Source organism: Nannospalax galili, unplaced genomic scaffold (genome assembly GCF_000622305.1).
Source record: "Nannospalax galili isolate Female #2095 unplaced genomic scaffold, S.galili_v1.0 scaffold146, whole genome shotgun sequence".
In the NCBI taxonomy this organism is placed as follows: domain Eukaryota; kingdom Metazoa; phylum Chordata; class Mammalia; order Rodentia; family Spalacidae; genus Nannospalax; species Nannospalax galili.
In genome coordinates, this window is record NW_008357929.1 from 8,543,823 (window position 1) to 8,559,749 (window position 15,927).

The window sequence follows — 15,927 nt, forward strand, 5'->3', positions numbered from 1 at the left end:
TGCATACCACGTTTTCCTGGCTTTCCAGGTTACACGGTATATCATCGACTCTTGGTGTCCTCAATCCTGTGAGCTTCTCACGTCTGTTATATCCTACTGACACTGCTTCTCTGGAGAATGCAATACATCAAACTGTTGAAAATCAAAGATAAAAGAAAATCTTGGAAGCACCCAGAGAAAAACAACACAAAGACATTAATCAAAAGCCCATGAACATCACATCAGAAACTATGAAGGCCAAAATACAGTAGGAAATCTTGAAAATGCTAACAGAAAAATAAACCTGTCACAGCAGAATCTGATATCCAGTAAAGATATCCTTCAGAAATGAGGGCAAAAGAGAAAATTTAAGATAAAAGAAAATCAAGATCATTTGTCAAGAGTAGCACTGCTCTATAAGAAGCATAAAGAACCAAGTTCGTTATGTCGGGGGGCAGGTGTGGTACAAAGGCAAAGTTCAGACTCTGAGAACATAGGGAAGGATACATTCTAGGTAAGTAGAAAAGACTACCATTTTTTTCTTTTTTATATATAACTTTTTATTGAATTGTTTCATACCTAAAATCACCTTTATGCCCTCTTCTCCCTTCCCCTTTGGCACCCTCCCATAGCCACTCTCCATCACTGAGCCATCTCTCCAGCCCTAAATAATATTATTTTTATTTATTTTTTTATCTTTTTGAGACAGGGTATCCCTGTAGTCCCAGCTGACCTGAACTCACAACGTAGACCAGGCTGATCACAAAGATCCGCCTGCCTTTGCCTCCCAAGTGCTGGGGCTAAAGGCATGTACCACCACACCCGGCCTTCATTTTTATTTTTTTGGTCTTTTTGAGACAGGGTCTCCCTGTAGCCCCAGCTGTCCTGGAACTCACTATGTAGACCAGGCTGGCCTTGAACTCACAGAGATCCACCTGCTGGGATTAAAGGCGTGCACCACCACGCCCGTCTATTATTTTTATGTGTATTACCTGCATCTAAGTGAGTGCACCTGTGTCATGCAATGCTGTGGAGGTCAGAAGAAAGCTTCGGATTCCCTTGGAACTGGAGTTAAGGACAGTTCACAGCCGCTATGTGGGTGCTGGGAATCAAACCTGAGTCCTCTGCAAGAGCAGTCAGTGCTCTCAATCGTGGAGCCATCTCTCCAGCCCCTAACAATCGTCTTTAACTCCAATTCCAGTGGTTCTGATGTCGCCTTCTGACTGCAGGGGCATTGCACAATGGAGGTGAACTTACATACATGCAGGCAATACACTCATATCATGAAAAAAAAAAAAAAAAACTTAGAAAAAGCCCATTTTGTGTGTTCGTGACTGTGAGGGTATGTGCATGAGGACAAGTGCCCAGAGGGTGCTGGAGAACTGAACTTGGATCCTCTGCAAGAGCAGTGCCTGCTCCTAATAGTAAGTCATCTCTCTAGCTCCATAACCCCCTCCCCTTTATGAGGTGGGAGGGCAGAGTCTATGTAGACCACGCTGGCCTCAAACTTGAGATTAGCCTACCTAAATGCTAGGATTAAAGGCATGTATCACCACACCCAACATCCATAATCTTGGTTGTTCTTTTTAAGACAGTCTCCCTGGAGCCCTAGCTGACCAGGAACTCATTATGTAAGCCAGACTGGCCTTGAACTCGAAGATCCTCCTGCTTCTGCCTTGCATGCTGGACTAAAGGCACATACCACCATGCCCAGCTCCATAACCTTTTCTAAAATTAAAGAATTTTATTATTTTGGGGGCTGGAAGGATTGCTCAGTGGTTAAAAACACTGGCTGTTCTTGCAGAAGACCCGGGTTTGAATCCTAGCACCCACATGGCAGCTAACAACTGTCCACAACTCCAGTTCCAGGGGATCCAACAGTCTCTTCTCTCCTCCTTTGGCATTGCACAACACGGGTGCACTTACCTACATGCAGGCAATACACGCATACACATAAAAACGAGGCAGAGGCAGGCAGATCTCTGTGAGTTTGTCAAGGCCAGCCTGGTCTACATAGTGAGTTCCAGGACAGCTGGGGCTACAGGGAGACCCTGTCTCAAAAATACCAAAAAAATCTTGAAAAAAAAAAATGTGTATGAGTGTTTGCCTACATGTACGTTAAGTGTATCATGCACATGTAATGCCCACAGAGGCCAAAAGTGGGTGTTGGATCCCCTGGAACTGGAGTTACAGGAGATTAAGTCACCATGTGGACACTGGGAACTGAACCTGGGCCCTCTGGAAGAATGGCCAAGTATTAACTGCTGAGCCATCTCTCTAGCCCTTAAAAATTATTTTAAATTTATTTTTGTGTTTATTTTGCCGGCATGTATGAAAGTGCACCTGTGTCATGGAATGGCTGCAGAGGCCAGAAAAGGGCATCAGATCTGGAATTGTTTCTACAGTTGTTAGCTGCTATGTCAGTGCTAGGAACTGAATCTAGGTCCTCTGCAACAGCAGCCACTGTTCTCAACCCCTTGAGTCGGCTCTCCAGCCCAATACCATAATCTTAATTATTTGTCTGAAGTCAAAATGAAGATGTATTTTGTTGTTCACATTTTAGAACAAACTCAAGTGTGTAGAAAAAATACTGAAACAAAGCATGCCTCCTACTGATGGATTAGGGGTGATTACTTTTTCTCCTCCATTAGCCTTTTCTGTACTTTTCCAAGCAGGAGTGGGAATTCGTGCCTCCCCAAGCCCAAATTAAGCACTACACAGACTTTTGGTCAAAATTAGTAAACTTTATTTAAACTTCAAAAAAATAACAGACAAAAGGCAGCTTAAGTTTTGTTCTTCCAGAAGATCAGATATATGATCCAAAATCGGAATTATCCTTCTGAAGTTAAAATGCTTTTAATCCCAATCAAGTCAGAGGCAAGCAGACCTTCACTGTGGAGTCAGAAAACCCCACAGCTAGCTCAGCAAGTCCCAAGACAGTTAACACAAGTAGAGGACAAGACAAAAGCCCATCAAAAATGGGTTCAGAACTTCCACAGAGAATTCTGTCACAAGGAATTATGTACAAGGTAGCTGGGCTGGGGTCACAGTCCATGAATGAAGAGAGGACCAGACCAGACAGCGCCACTGAGGCTGTCCTGGCCCTAACCTGCGGCTGCAGTGCCCTGCTTACCCTCAGTTTTCCTCATCACTGTCATCTGGGCTGATGGCTGGGCTGGTGAGGCTGTAGGTGGGGCTAGTGGGTGAGTAGCCAGGGGAAGTGGGCGAGTAGGTAGAACCTTTGGGAGAGGTGGGTGAATAGGTAGGGCTGGTGGGTGAATACTTGGGAGAAGTGGGTGAGTAAGTGGGGCTAGTAGGTGAGTACTTGGGGGAGGTCGGGGTATAGACTGGAGAGGTTGGTGAGTAAGTAGGAGAAGTTGGCGAATATTTTGGTGTAGTAGGTGAGTAGGTGGGGCTGGTAGGAGAATATTTGGGAGAAGTAGGTGAATATTTAGGGCTTGTAGGTGAGTACTTGGGAGAGGTTGGGGTATACTCTGGTGAGCTGGGACTATAGGAAGGACTGGTTGGGGTATACTTGGGTGAAGTGGGGCTGTAGCTTGGAGAGCTGGGGCTATAGCTCGGAGAGCTTGGGGTATAGGTTGGAGACTGTGGTGTGTACCGTGGACTTGAAGGGGAATAGCTTGGAGAGGTAGGGGAGTAGCTGGGTGAAGTTGGGGAATAGCTTGGAGAAGTAGGGCTATAGTTAGGGCTAGTCGGTGTGTAGTTAGGACTAGTAGGTGAGTAGCTGGGTGATGTCGGGCTGTAGCTGGGTGATGTTGGGGTGTAATTTGGACTAGTTGGAGAGTAGTTGGGGCTGGTAGGTGAATAACTAGGAGAAGTTGGTGAGTAGCTTGGAGATGTAGGCGAATAGCTTGGAGACGTTGGTGAGTAACTGGGGGAGGTTGGGGAGTAGCTGGGGGAAGTTGGTGAGTAACTAGGAGATGTTGGTGAATAGCTAGGAGATGTTGGGGAGTAGCTGGGGGAAGTTGGGGAGTAGCTAGGTGATGTTGGCGAATAGCTTGGAGAGGTTGGCGAGTAGCTTGGAGAGGTTGGCGAGTAGCTAGGGGAGGTTGGTGAGTAGCTAGGGGATGTTGGAGAGTAACTAGGGGATGTTGGTGAGTAGCTAGGTGAGGTAGGGCTGTAGTTGGGACTAGTTGGAGAATAGGATGGAGAGGTTGGAGAGTAGGAAGGGGAAGTAGGAGAGTAGGAAGGACTCTGGGGTGTATAGCCTCCAGGGGAGCGTGGCTCATAGGCAGGTGATGTTGGTGAGTAGCTGGGAGACATAGCACCACCTGCAGGAAAGAAGACAGGGAGGTAAGTGATGGAAGCCCGGCCAAGAATGAAGGATCAAGGAGAAAAGAAGCAGAGCAACTCACCTGGTGAGGGGATGTATGGGCTTGAAGGTCCAGGGGAGCCTGGAGAGCCTGGTGTGGGAGACCAGGCAGGGGAGTAACCTGGGCTGAAGCCACTGGCATCAGATGCAGCACTGGGTGAGAAACCAGCTGCTCCTGGGGTCATCCCACTCCCTGGAAAGGAGAATGAGCTGAAACCAGAGCTGGAGCTCAACCACTCACCCTTGCCCAGCACCAGAGTCTCTGAAGTCCAACATTTCTCTTCCTGGACTAGGCTACTCACCAACACTTGGGGACCAGGCACCGTAGGCTGGGGTTGCACCTTGGTTCCAGGGTGTCATGGCAGGAGATATTCCTCCCATGGGACTGGGTGCAGAGCCAAAGAACATTCCAGTGGCTGTAAAGAGGCCCAGAGTGATTGATGAGGAACAACACTCGGGGACTAGACATCCTCCTCGTCATGCCTCCTCTCACTCACCACCCACAGATCTAGCCAGATTATTTATGTATTTATTTATATATTTTCATTATTTTTTATGTGTATGAGTGCATTGCCTGCATGTATGTAAGTGCACCTATATCATTCAATGCTCACAGGTCAGAAGAGAGCATAGGATCCCCTGGAACTGAAGCCATCGACAGTTGTCAGCTGCCATGTGGGTACTGAACCTGGGTCCTCTGCAAGAACAGCTGGACATTTCTCCAGCCCCACCCCCAAGCCAGATTCTATGCTGAGGTTTTCATACTCACGTCCAGCAGCCCCCAAGCCAGGGATATTGGTGGGAATCTCCATGCCGTATTTGCACTTCTCTGCATCCAGCAGGAGGTCAAAGCAGCCAGTGCCAGCTGGAGCAAGCTGACCTAGCATGATATTCTCAGAGACTCCCTTCATGGGGTCGCTCTCCCCATGAGCAGCTGCTTCCATAAGCACATCCACCTGAACACCAGAAGAAGACAGGCCCCATAAGACCCCTGTACACATAGGGGGATTCAATACCTCTGTCCTCTGTAAACGCCTATACACAAGCATGCACATGCACACACATACACACACACACACACACACACACACACACACTTAAAAATAACAACAAAACCTTAAAAAAGGCTGCCATTACCGTTTCCTCAAAGGAACACTTCATGAGTGGCCCTGTGTCCTGACGATTGACCCCATGTCGAGTAATGGCCATCAAGTGGCCACGACAGGTCATAGTATCACACAAAAGAGCCAAATGTCGATAATTGACATAGGAACCATCAAAAGAGATGACATGGTACAATTCCCTCTCCAGGGCCTTCCGCACAGCCTCAATGCCCAGCACCTGTCATGAAGTTGAAGGGAAAATTCAAGACCATACTCTGCTCATCTTCCTGCTCCTTGAGGAAGTCAGGGGTCAATGCATCCTAAATTCAAAAATGGATTCAGGCAGAAAACCTAAGTATGGAAATCTTGAGTATAAAGACTCTGAAAGACTGCAATGCAGTGTGTTCTCAGGACTCACCGTAAAAATTTCCACAATATCATTGGACGTGGTGCGCACAGGGTCCACATCCTTTTCGCTTAACACCCGCATCAAGCTCACGCCATCAGTCTCCAAGATCCACTCTTGCAGGGCCTTGAACTCCCCATCCTCTGTGATGATGATCTTCTTCTTGTTGTCTGTCTGAGGTAAATGCATGTATACCTGTAGAGACAAAGTGAGCTCCAGTCAGGCTAAACAGGGGCATAAGTAGGAGGCCAGCTAGCCAGAGGGTGAGGTAGAGTGTCTGCATGCTGACCTTGCTGATCTGCTCAATGCCCTGCAGGGTCATATCTGTCAGCATGTTGGACTCAATGCATCGCAGGAAAACATCATCATCCATCTTGTCCACCACCTCTTCTTCCTGCAACAAGAAGAAATTAAGAATCCAAGGACCCTTTTGCTCTTTTTCCTGCTTCTTCCCCAAACTATAGCCTTCTAAGACCTCAAGATCACCACCAGATTGCTTCCCTGGCTCCATTAAAAGACTTTTTAAAAATTTTTTATTTTATGTGTATGAGTATATTGCCTGCATGTGAGTGCACCGTGTTGTGCAATGCCACAGAGGTCAGAAGAGGGCTTCAGATTCCCCTGGAAGTAGAGTTAAGGACGGTTCGTAGCCGCCATGTGGGTGCTGGGAATCAAACCTGGGTCCTCTGGAAGAGCAGTCAGTGCTCTTAACCACTGAGCCATCTTTCCAGCCCCAAGACTATTCTTTTTAAAAATTAATTTTTAGCCAGGCGTGGTGGTGCACACCTTTAATCCCAGCACTCAGAAGGCAGAGGCAGGCGGATCTCTGTGAGTTCAAGGCCAGCCTGGTCTACATAGTGAGTTCCAGGACAGCTGGGGCTACAGGGAGACCCTGTCTCAAAAAGACGCCCCCCCCCCCAAATTTTTTTTTGAATAATTTGTTTTGAGACAGGTGTCAAACTCATGTAGCTGAGGATAATATTGAACTCCTATTTCCTTCCACATGCTAGGGGGTTGGATCACAGGTGCATGCCCCAGAAGAGGGCCCCATACCCACCATTATAATGCAGTTTCCACACAAAAAAGGTATTTTATACTTTTTTTATTTTTAAAAATACCTTTATTATATATGAGTGTACTGCCTGTATGTATGTATGTATGTATGTATGTATACCTATGTCATACAATGCCTGTGCGGGTCAAAAGAAGGGGTCAGATTCCTGTGGAACTGGAGTTGTAGATGGTTGTTAGGCGCCATGTGGGTGCTGGGAATTGAACCCGGGCCAGCAGCTAGTATTCTTACTACAAGTCATCTCTCTAGCTCATTCCTTCTTTATTTGTATGTGTATGTACATACATGTATGCAGGAGATGGTTCTCTCCACCCACTATGGTATAAAACTCAGGTTGTCAGGACTGGAATTTCCCTTTTTCCCTCTCCCGCAAGACAGGGTCTCACTATGTACTCTTGACTGGCCTGGAACTCAGAGATCAGCCTCCACAGTACTGAGATTAAAGCTGTGCATTACCATGCCTGGCTAGATCATCAGGATTCACAATAAGCATTTGTGCCTGCTGAACCATCTCAAGAACCCGGTTTTCTTCTTTCGTACATTCCAGGTATCACTTGGCCTTTGCAAGTATGTGTGCATGCACACTTGAGGGCTGGACCAGTTTCTGTTTCTAGCACTCAGCCAAGTGCCTGCCACACTGCTGTTGATTTAGCAATGACCTCTTTAATGGGCATATAATGTAATCCATTAAGACATGCTATTATTTTTGTATTCACTCTCTGAAGGTTCGTAAGTTACTGAGTTCCCCACTTCAGGCAGCCAGGCACGGATGGTAAAGTGTATACCTATAGTTTGGAGGTAACAGAATGATCACGAGCTCAAGACAGAGATATGACCTCATACACAAGTCTGGTACCATGTCTATGTGATGTACTTACAGGGCTCTTGGTCTTGCAGTTAGTAAAGAATGCCATTTTCTTCTTTTTATTTTTTGATACAGGGTCTCCCTGTAGCCTGAGCTGGCCCGGAACTCCCTATGTAGACCAGGCTGACCTTGAACTCCCAGAGAACTGCTTGACTGTGCCTTCTCCTGAGTGCTGGGATTAACACAACATCCAGCTAAACAATGGGATATTTTGGGGCCTCCAGGAATTAAAGAATTTACCTAAGTACTCCATGAGAAAGTGTGGACGGTAACCCTAGACCTGGTTTCCTAGCTTTCAGAAGCTTTTAAGTGTTTCACCTGAGATTCTTTATCAAAAATTTCAGAAAAGCAAACTTTCAAAAACCTGTGAATTAGGCCGGGCATGGTGGTGTATGCCTTCAGTCCCAGCACTCAGGAGGCAGAGGCAGGCAGACTTCTGTGAGCTCAAGGCCAGTCTGGTCTACTTGGTGAGTTCCAGGTCAGTTGGGGCTACAGGGAGACCCTATCTCAAAAAGACCAAGAGCAAACAAACAAAAAACCTGTGGGTCTGGGTTGTGGCTCAGTGGTAGAATGCTTGCCTATCTAGCACTGCAAAAACAAAGCAAAATCTAAAAATTCTGCTGTACTTATGTAAATGATCAGGTCAACACTAAAACATGATTGTTTCAATAAAGCAGTATACTGTAACTATTTTGATTCTCCTCAACAGAGGGATATAGGCATGCCTGTTCACAGATAGAAGCATGCCTGTTCACTGCTTCCAAGATTTTATTACTTAATTACAATGTGGACTTTTCCTCCTGTATTCTTTCCAAAGCAATGCCAATTTTCTCCCATCTTCATGACTTGAAATAGCAGAATTCGGGGCTGGAGAGAGCACAGCGGTTAAGAGCACTGATTGCTCTTGCAGAGGACCCGGGTTCGATTCCCAGCACCCACATGGCAGCTATAAACTGTCCTCAAGTCTAGTTCCAGGGGAATCTGAAGCCTTCTTCTGACTTCCTAGGCATTTGCGCGACACGGGTGCACTCACATACATACAAGCAATACATTCACACACATAAAATAAAAATAATAAATATTAAGGGGGGGGGGATGGCTGGAGAGATGGCTCAGCGGTTAAGAACACTGACTGTTCTTGCAGAAGACCTGGGTTTGAATCCCAGCACCCACATGCAGCTAACAACTGTCCATAATTCCAGTCCCAGGGGAATCTAACAGCCTTTTCTGACCTCCACAGGCACTACACGACACAGGTGCACTTACTGACATGCAGGCCATACACGCATACACATATAATAATAATAATAATAATAATAATAATAATAATAATAATAATAAAGCAGAACTCTGATCAGGACTGTCCAAGCTGCATATGGCATACACTTGTAATCCTAGCACTCATTCAGGAGCTCGAGGCAGGATGGTCATGATCTACACCTGGGCTAGCCTGACTCAAAAGAAAAAAAGAAAACCCCTTCTTCCCCCCAAAAAAGAGGAGTTTCAAGGGAGCATATAATATATGGGCTATGGAGCTAACTCCAGGCCAGAACAATCTCTAAGGAGCTGTGTCATGCCCAAGTTACTAGTCAAACATCTTCATGGATCCTTATGCCTGCTTTGATACCATTTGCCTAAAAACACAGTAATTCCTGCCATCCAATTTGCCCCCAAGGCTGCAGTTTATTCTACTTTAGGAAAGGAAGCTGCAAGAGCTTAGGGAGGACAGCCAAGTGGCAGAGTTATAAGCACCCCTTTTCCAATACCATCTGTTTTATCAATTGGGTTGCCGTGGTTCAGATTTTAAAGATGCTTTTGCTGCTAAGTTTTGAAAATCATTATTAAACACTACTTCCTATACCTGTATTAGGTGGATATGATAGGTTCCTCAATGTTGCTTACATATTAATGGTTTTGGCCACGAAACAAAATCTAAGGATTTTCTATGAGGTGTCAATTTTTTCTTGGGTCTCATTTACCTCTTGCATCTTGTTTTCATCACTGTTCATAATGCGGATACGAAGGACCAGCTTCTCTGCATTATCATCATTAAAGATGCAATTCAAATCATCGCCAAAACCTGGTGGGAAGAACAAGGAGCCATGAGAAAGACTACAATGAACGAGAAAGTGTGTCCTAGATGCTCTCCATTTGCAGCTCTCTCATAGGGTTCTCTTTTGGTCTATCCTTCCTCACAGAAACTTCCTTCTTCTCATAGATCTTCCTCTAGAAAAGGGAAAAGGACACACACAGACACAGAGAGAGAGAGAGAGAGAGAGAGAGAGAGAGAGAGAAACACTGAAAATGGAAAGGGAGTACAGAGGAGACAAAACCTGTTGGAAGACAGAGGTATTTACAAGTGACTGAAGGGTGGATGTCTTTTAAAATTCAAGTGCAGTAACCACAACAAAAGTAGAAACAGGGATGGATATCCAAGCTGGGCTGCACTCCCAGCCTTACCTGCATTTATTTTCTCAGCAATCTGCTCCATGGTGAGCTTCCGGTCAGTCATGTGCTTCCGGTCCAGCTCCACACGCAGAAGCCAGGGGGATATTCGGGCCACATCAAAGTCAGGCATCTCATAGTAAACGTTCACCCACTCCTGATCTTCTGCCACCACTGTGCTCTGGGGGTTGGGGTCATAGTAGATGGCTGTGTTGGCAGTCACCTTCCTCAATGTTGTGTGTTCCAAGCGGCACAGAATGTCCTGGAAGAGACAAATTCACTGACATTGGAACCGAGGTAGCGCCAAAGGCCCACTGAAACTCTTACTAAAGTACTTCCTCCCCTTGACTCCTTCCAAGAAGTTCATCATCCTGACCCGTACCTTAGCCCGCTCAGCATCTCGAGCAGACTGGCCCAGCAGGAAGACAGTGAGTGAGGGGGTCTTTGGCTTCTTGGAAATGTTGATGAGCTCCTTAAGTCGAGGTACACCCAGAGTCACATTCTTGGCAGACACACCAGCATAGTGGAAGGTATTCAGGGTCATTTGAGTGGCAGGTTCTCCAAGGGATTGTGCAGCCAGAGCTCCCACCATTTCTCCTGGATGGGCCTAAGGAAAAGGTGACTTCAGACAAAGCTTGTCTTATGGTGACTGGGATGCAGTCAGGTGGGACTATGTGCTAATCATTAAGGGACTTGGGGCATATGAATGTAGCAAAAGCAGAGACAAACTACACACACACACACACACACACACACACACGGCATGGGAGTGCATGCCTATAATCTCAGCACTTGGGAGGCAGGGGCAGGCAGAACTCTGAGTTCAAGGCCAGACTGGCCTACATAGCAAGATCAAGGCAGTCAAGGCTACATAGTGAGACCCTGTCTCAAAGAAACAAACATACACAAAAAAACTCCCAGAACTTCCAAATTTATTTTTCTTGGGTTTTTGTGTGTGTTTGTTTTTGGTCTTTTTTGAGACAGGATCTCCCCTGTAGCCCCAGCTAGCCTGGAATTCCCTATGTAGACTAAGCTGACCTCAAGCTCAGAGATCTACCTGCCTCTGACTCCCAGGATTAAAGGCTTGGGCCACCATGTCTGGCTCTTTACATTTTTCTAACTCATTGATTTTCAAATTTTTTAAATTTATTTTTATGTTTTTGAGTTTTACCTCCATGTATGCAAAAACCCATGTACAATGTCCATGGAGCCAGAAAGCATCAATCATATTCCCAGGAATCAGAGTTACAGACAATTGTTAACTACCATGTGGGTCCTGGGAACTGAATGGGGTCCTTTTTGCAAGAGCATCCAATGCTCAGTGCTCCTAATTGCTGAGCCAACTCTCCAGAGCACCCTCTCAACACCCCCCTACCCTCCCCCTGGCCTTTTTTTGAGACAGTCTCAGTATGTATCCCTGGCTGGCCTGGGACTACAGTGCAACCCTAACTCATTAAAAAAAAAAAAAAAAAAAAAAAATTATAACCTCTTATTTCCTATGTGACCACTGCATGATTATCACTGTCTGAATCTTAGTTTCCTGTCCACCACATGGGAGCAGCAATCCCTCCTATACCAGGGTCATTTTAAGGTTGCTATGGTATAAAGGCATAGTACATAGCAGTCTTTCAAATTTATTAAGTGACATGGACAGTAATGGGCTGTTCTTGGGACCCAGAAAAGCCAGTAAGTAAAAGAATAGGAAAAAAAAAGAGGCCAAGGCCAAGGAGAGAAGCACAACACTCACAATGGCTTGGTTGAACTTGGACTCAATCTCCCCAAGCAGCCAGTCAAAGGCCTCTCCACTTAGCCGAAACTCCTCAGCCATGCGTCGAGAGCAGAGTGTGGATCGTAAGTGGATATTAAAGAGCAATGTGGCATTTTCCTGAGCCTGCCGACTTAGTGGGTCATCCCCATTCACAATCACAAGCTTCTTGCTCAATTCCTTGACTCCTAGGGCCCAATAAGGGGTGAAGAGATTGTCAGACCCAGGCATAGCAGACTCCAATCCTCCAGCCTAGTCTGGAGACATCAAAGGAGGTACTTACCCTCTACCACTTTGATAGGGTGCAGGTCTGAGGGGAGGCGAGGGTTGATGTGGAAGATTTTCTGAGCATTCCAGATCATGCGCAGGAGGTTACAAGGGAGGACCACCTGAGGGAGGAGGGAGTGAAGGGAGGAAAGTGAATCAGAGGACAGCCTTCCAACAGCAGGACCTCTCTAGTCTTTCACTTCCCAGCCACACGTACCTTGCTGTCTCCAGTTGGGAAGATGACCCTGAGCACCTCCCGATCCTCACGCATCCGTTCAAATTCCCGTTCTAGTTCATTCTGTATATGTGCATTGCTCAGCACATCCTTTACCAGATCCTCCTGCAGAGTGCGCCTCAGGGCCCTCTCATTGGTATAATCAAACCGAAACCTGTAGCAGGGGAAGGGGATGTGTTTTCATCGCTACAAGGAACAGAGTGATGTTTCCAAGTGCACGGTCCACCAGGAACAGGGCTTTGGAGGCATGGAAGGCTCAGGCCAAAGGAAAGCAAGCAGGACCCAAGCTTATACCTGTTCCTCTACACTGCCCTACACTATCACTAAGGATCTGAGATCTTCCTCTACATTTACCCTCTTCCTACATCAAGTAGCTGTTTCAAATGAGTGGTGAAATGGTGGTACTATAAAAAGTAAAGATGCATTAGGCCACTTTTCTAATGGGGAAGAAATCTTAGAACTTAGACACTAGGATCCAGGGGCTTGAATCACCCACTTGCCCGCCTTCTTACTTCTTCTCAAAAGCTTTGTTAGAAGGCTTAAGTGTAGCCAGATTCTGGAACTCAACGCTCTCGCCTGCTAGACCGTCCTCTCCATAGCGCAGTTGTACCACCTGGTTGATGGAGTTCCGCACAGTTGCATCATATTTCACCATCACTGACTCCATGGACTTTATCAGTCTCCGCTGAATATACCCTGAGGAAGGGAGTCAATTGAAAGACATGAGGCAGGAGGGTGTACAAAGCCCAAGACTCACAGAGGCCAACAATCTACCTTGGGGAACAGAAGCCTGAGAATCCCCATCCCCATGAGTACTCAAAAAAGGTCTTACCAGTCTCAGCAGTCTTGACAGCTGTGTCGATGAGACCCTCACGTCCCCCCATGGCATGGAAGAAGAACTCAGTGGGTGTGAGACCAGCTAAGTATGAGTTCTCTACAAAGCCTCGGCTCTCAGGACCATAATCATCCTTGATGAAATGTGGAAGAGTCCGGTGCTTAAATCCAAATGGGATCCGTTTGCCCTCCACGTTCTGCTGTCCAACAACAGCAATGACCTAGGAAATAGAAAAGGTGGGTTACATTTAACTTTCCCTTTGCCTGAAGAACTCATCAGGAGCTGGGTGGTGGCATATGCTTTTAATCTCAGCACTTGGGAGGCAGAGGCAGGGGGAATCTCTGTGAGATTGAGACCAGTTCAGTTTCCATAGTGAGTTACAGGCCAGCTGTGGTTACAAGGAGACTGTCTCAAAAAGAAAAAAAATAAAACAAAATGGGGGGGGCGCAGCTGGAGAGATGGCTCAGCAGTTAAGAACACCGGCTGCTCTTGGAGGGGACCTGGGTTAGATACCCAGCACCCACATGGTGGATAACCACCATCCATATCTCCAGTTTTAGGGGACTGTTCACACTCTTCTGACCTCCAAGGGCACTGGATGACATGAATGTACTTACATACATGCAATGTATTACAATATATATGTAATATAGGCAATATACTCACTCATACACATAGATAATTTTTTTTTAAAAAAAGGCATTCTACCAGGAATGGTAGTACATGCCTATAATCCCAGCACTTGGGAAGAGGCAGAAAGATAGTATATTTGAACTACCTGGACTTACAAGGCAAGAATCTGTATCCAAAATAAAACCAAACCTTTCCACTTGTGAGTACACTGGGGGTGGATGTATACATTCTTATGATATGTCCTCAGACCAATACATAATAAACACATGATAAACTCCTCCCCTTTCCCTCCTCCCCCCTCCTACCAACTTTCTGGTATAGGCCTCATATCTGGAAAAATAAAGCTCTTTACCTGAGAGATGTTGATCTTGGAACCTTTAGCTCCAGACACCACCATAGATTTGAAGTTGTTGTATTCAGACAGGGATTTCTGTGCAGAGGAGCCAGTTTTGTCTCGAGCATCATTGAGAATGCGATTCACCTGATTCTCAAATGTCTGACGCAATGTGTTTCCTGGGGTGGGTTCCAGCTCATTGTTATGAGCCTTCTCAATGACCTGAAGACAGAGTTTTCACTGACACATGAATCACTATTCCCCATTTCCCTCTAAATCCCTATATCCATTTTTCACTTGCGATGTTAAGTTCAAAGTCCCTAAGATCCTTTTTATCTCCACCCAGACCGCCTTCTCACCTCTATTACATCCTGTTTGGCCTTCTTAATAGTGTTCTGAATGTCTTGGTAAGTTTTAGAATCAGCAATGGAGTCCCCAATGCCAATAGTATGACCTAGAGATAAAGAGAAGCATTAACATCATTTTTGGACTCCCAAGTGATCTGGGAGGAATCTGTAGCCTAGAGAAGGAAAAAGGCTGAAAAAATAAGAACGGAAGAGATGATTCAGAGAGGGATTGGTAAAGGCCATTATACTTGCCCTCGATTAGAAGCCAGTTGTTAATGACAGTCTGAATGTTGGAGTAGAAGAGGCGAGTGATGTCATGACCCATCTCTAGGTAGGAGATGTGGACCAAAGAGCCTGCTGAGGTGCCTAGAGACTTCTTACAAAGGATGCCCATGATCAGCTCCCCATTCTCCACTACCACCTGTGGGCAAACACACACACTCTATTCTGGATCCCATGTCCAAAATCCTGTGTCTATATATCCAGAAGTTAGGCCTTACTTTGGTGTCCCCAGGAGAGATGTGCTTGTAAGGGCCGCTGTCTTCGTCATCAGGATGGGTGCTGTGTGTACGAATACAATTGATGTGGCCAGGTATGATGAGGGAGAAGATCTGTTTGCCTGTCCACAAGGGCCGGGGCTTGAGGATGGCTGGCTGTGGGACCTTCCCATCCCATGTAGACAGGAACATTAGGAGGTTCATCACTTCACCCTGTGGGACAAACAATAAAGACAGAAAGTTGGGCTAAGAGACGGCCCAGTAGTTAAGAGCACTACTATTTGCTCTTACAAAAGACCCGAGTTTGGTTCCCAGCACCCATGGCAGCTAACAATTGCCTGTAACTTCAGTTCCAAGAGATCTGATGCCTTTTCTAGTTTCTAAGGGCACCAGGCACACATGTGATGCACTTACACACATAGCAGGCAAAACACTAATACACATTAAAAACAAAGATTTGGGGCTGGAGAGATGGCTCAGAGGTTAAGAACACTAGCTGTTCTTGCAGAAGACCTGGGTTCGAATCCCAGCACCCACATGACAGCTAACAGCTGTCCGTAACTCCAGTTCCAGGGGATCTGACAGTCTCTTCTGACCTCTGTGAGCATTGCAGGACACAGGTGGACTTATATACATGCAGGCAACACTCTTATGCACATAAAAATAATAAAGTACAAATTAAAAGTTTGGCATATATGATCTATCTGAAATGTGCAATTCCGTGTCCTATCAAGAAGATGTTTGCTTTTCTGAAAAGGAAGTAGATTAAATAATGTGGTGGTTCAAACTAGATGCTGGAGTAGATACAACA

The 15,927-nt window shown here is 46.0% G+C and overlaps 1 protein-coding gene across 1 annotated transcript in view; it reads right to left on the reverse strand.

Moving 5' to 3' along the window:
* Positions 1-2,702: 2,702 nt before the first annotated feature.
* Positions 2,703-15,927, reverse strand: part of Polr2a (RNA polymerase II subunit A) — a 32,944-nt gene continuing 19,719 nt past the window's right edge. Inside the window, exons 11-29 of the mRNA XM_008855805.3 lie at positions 15,120-15,329; positions 14,872-15,040; positions 14,632-14,726; positions 14,291-14,494; positions 13,303-13,525; positions 12,983-13,166; positions 12,453-12,624; positions 12,252-12,357; positions 11,951-12,156; positions 10,586-10,810; positions 10,219-10,465; positions 9,738-9,838; positions 6,111-6,215; positions 5,834-6,016; positions 5,450-5,653; positions 5,082-5,268; positions 4,615-4,728; positions 4,356-4,505; positions 2,703-4,271 (exon numbers count right to left, since the gene is read on the reverse strand). Of these exons, the coding sequence (XP_008854027.1) occupies positions 3,115-4,271; positions 4,356-4,505; positions 4,615-4,728; positions 5,082-5,268; positions 5,450-5,653; positions 5,834-6,016; positions 6,111-6,215; positions 9,738-9,838; positions 10,219-10,465; positions 10,586-10,810; positions 11,951-12,156; positions 12,252-12,357; positions 12,453-12,624; positions 12,983-13,166; positions 13,303-13,525; positions 14,291-14,494; positions 14,632-14,726; positions 14,872-15,040; positions 15,120-15,329 (4,242 nt within the window). The 3' untranslated portion in view covers positions 2,703-3,114. The remainder of the gene's footprint in view (positions 4,272-4,355; positions 4,506-4,614; positions 4,729-5,081; positions 5,269-5,449; positions 5,654-5,833; positions 6,017-6,110; positions 6,216-9,737; positions 9,839-10,218; positions 10,466-10,585; positions 10,811-11,950; positions 12,157-12,251; positions 12,358-12,452; positions 12,625-12,982; positions 13,167-13,302; positions 13,526-14,290; positions 14,495-14,631; positions 14,727-14,871; positions 15,041-15,119; positions 15,330-15,927) is intronic.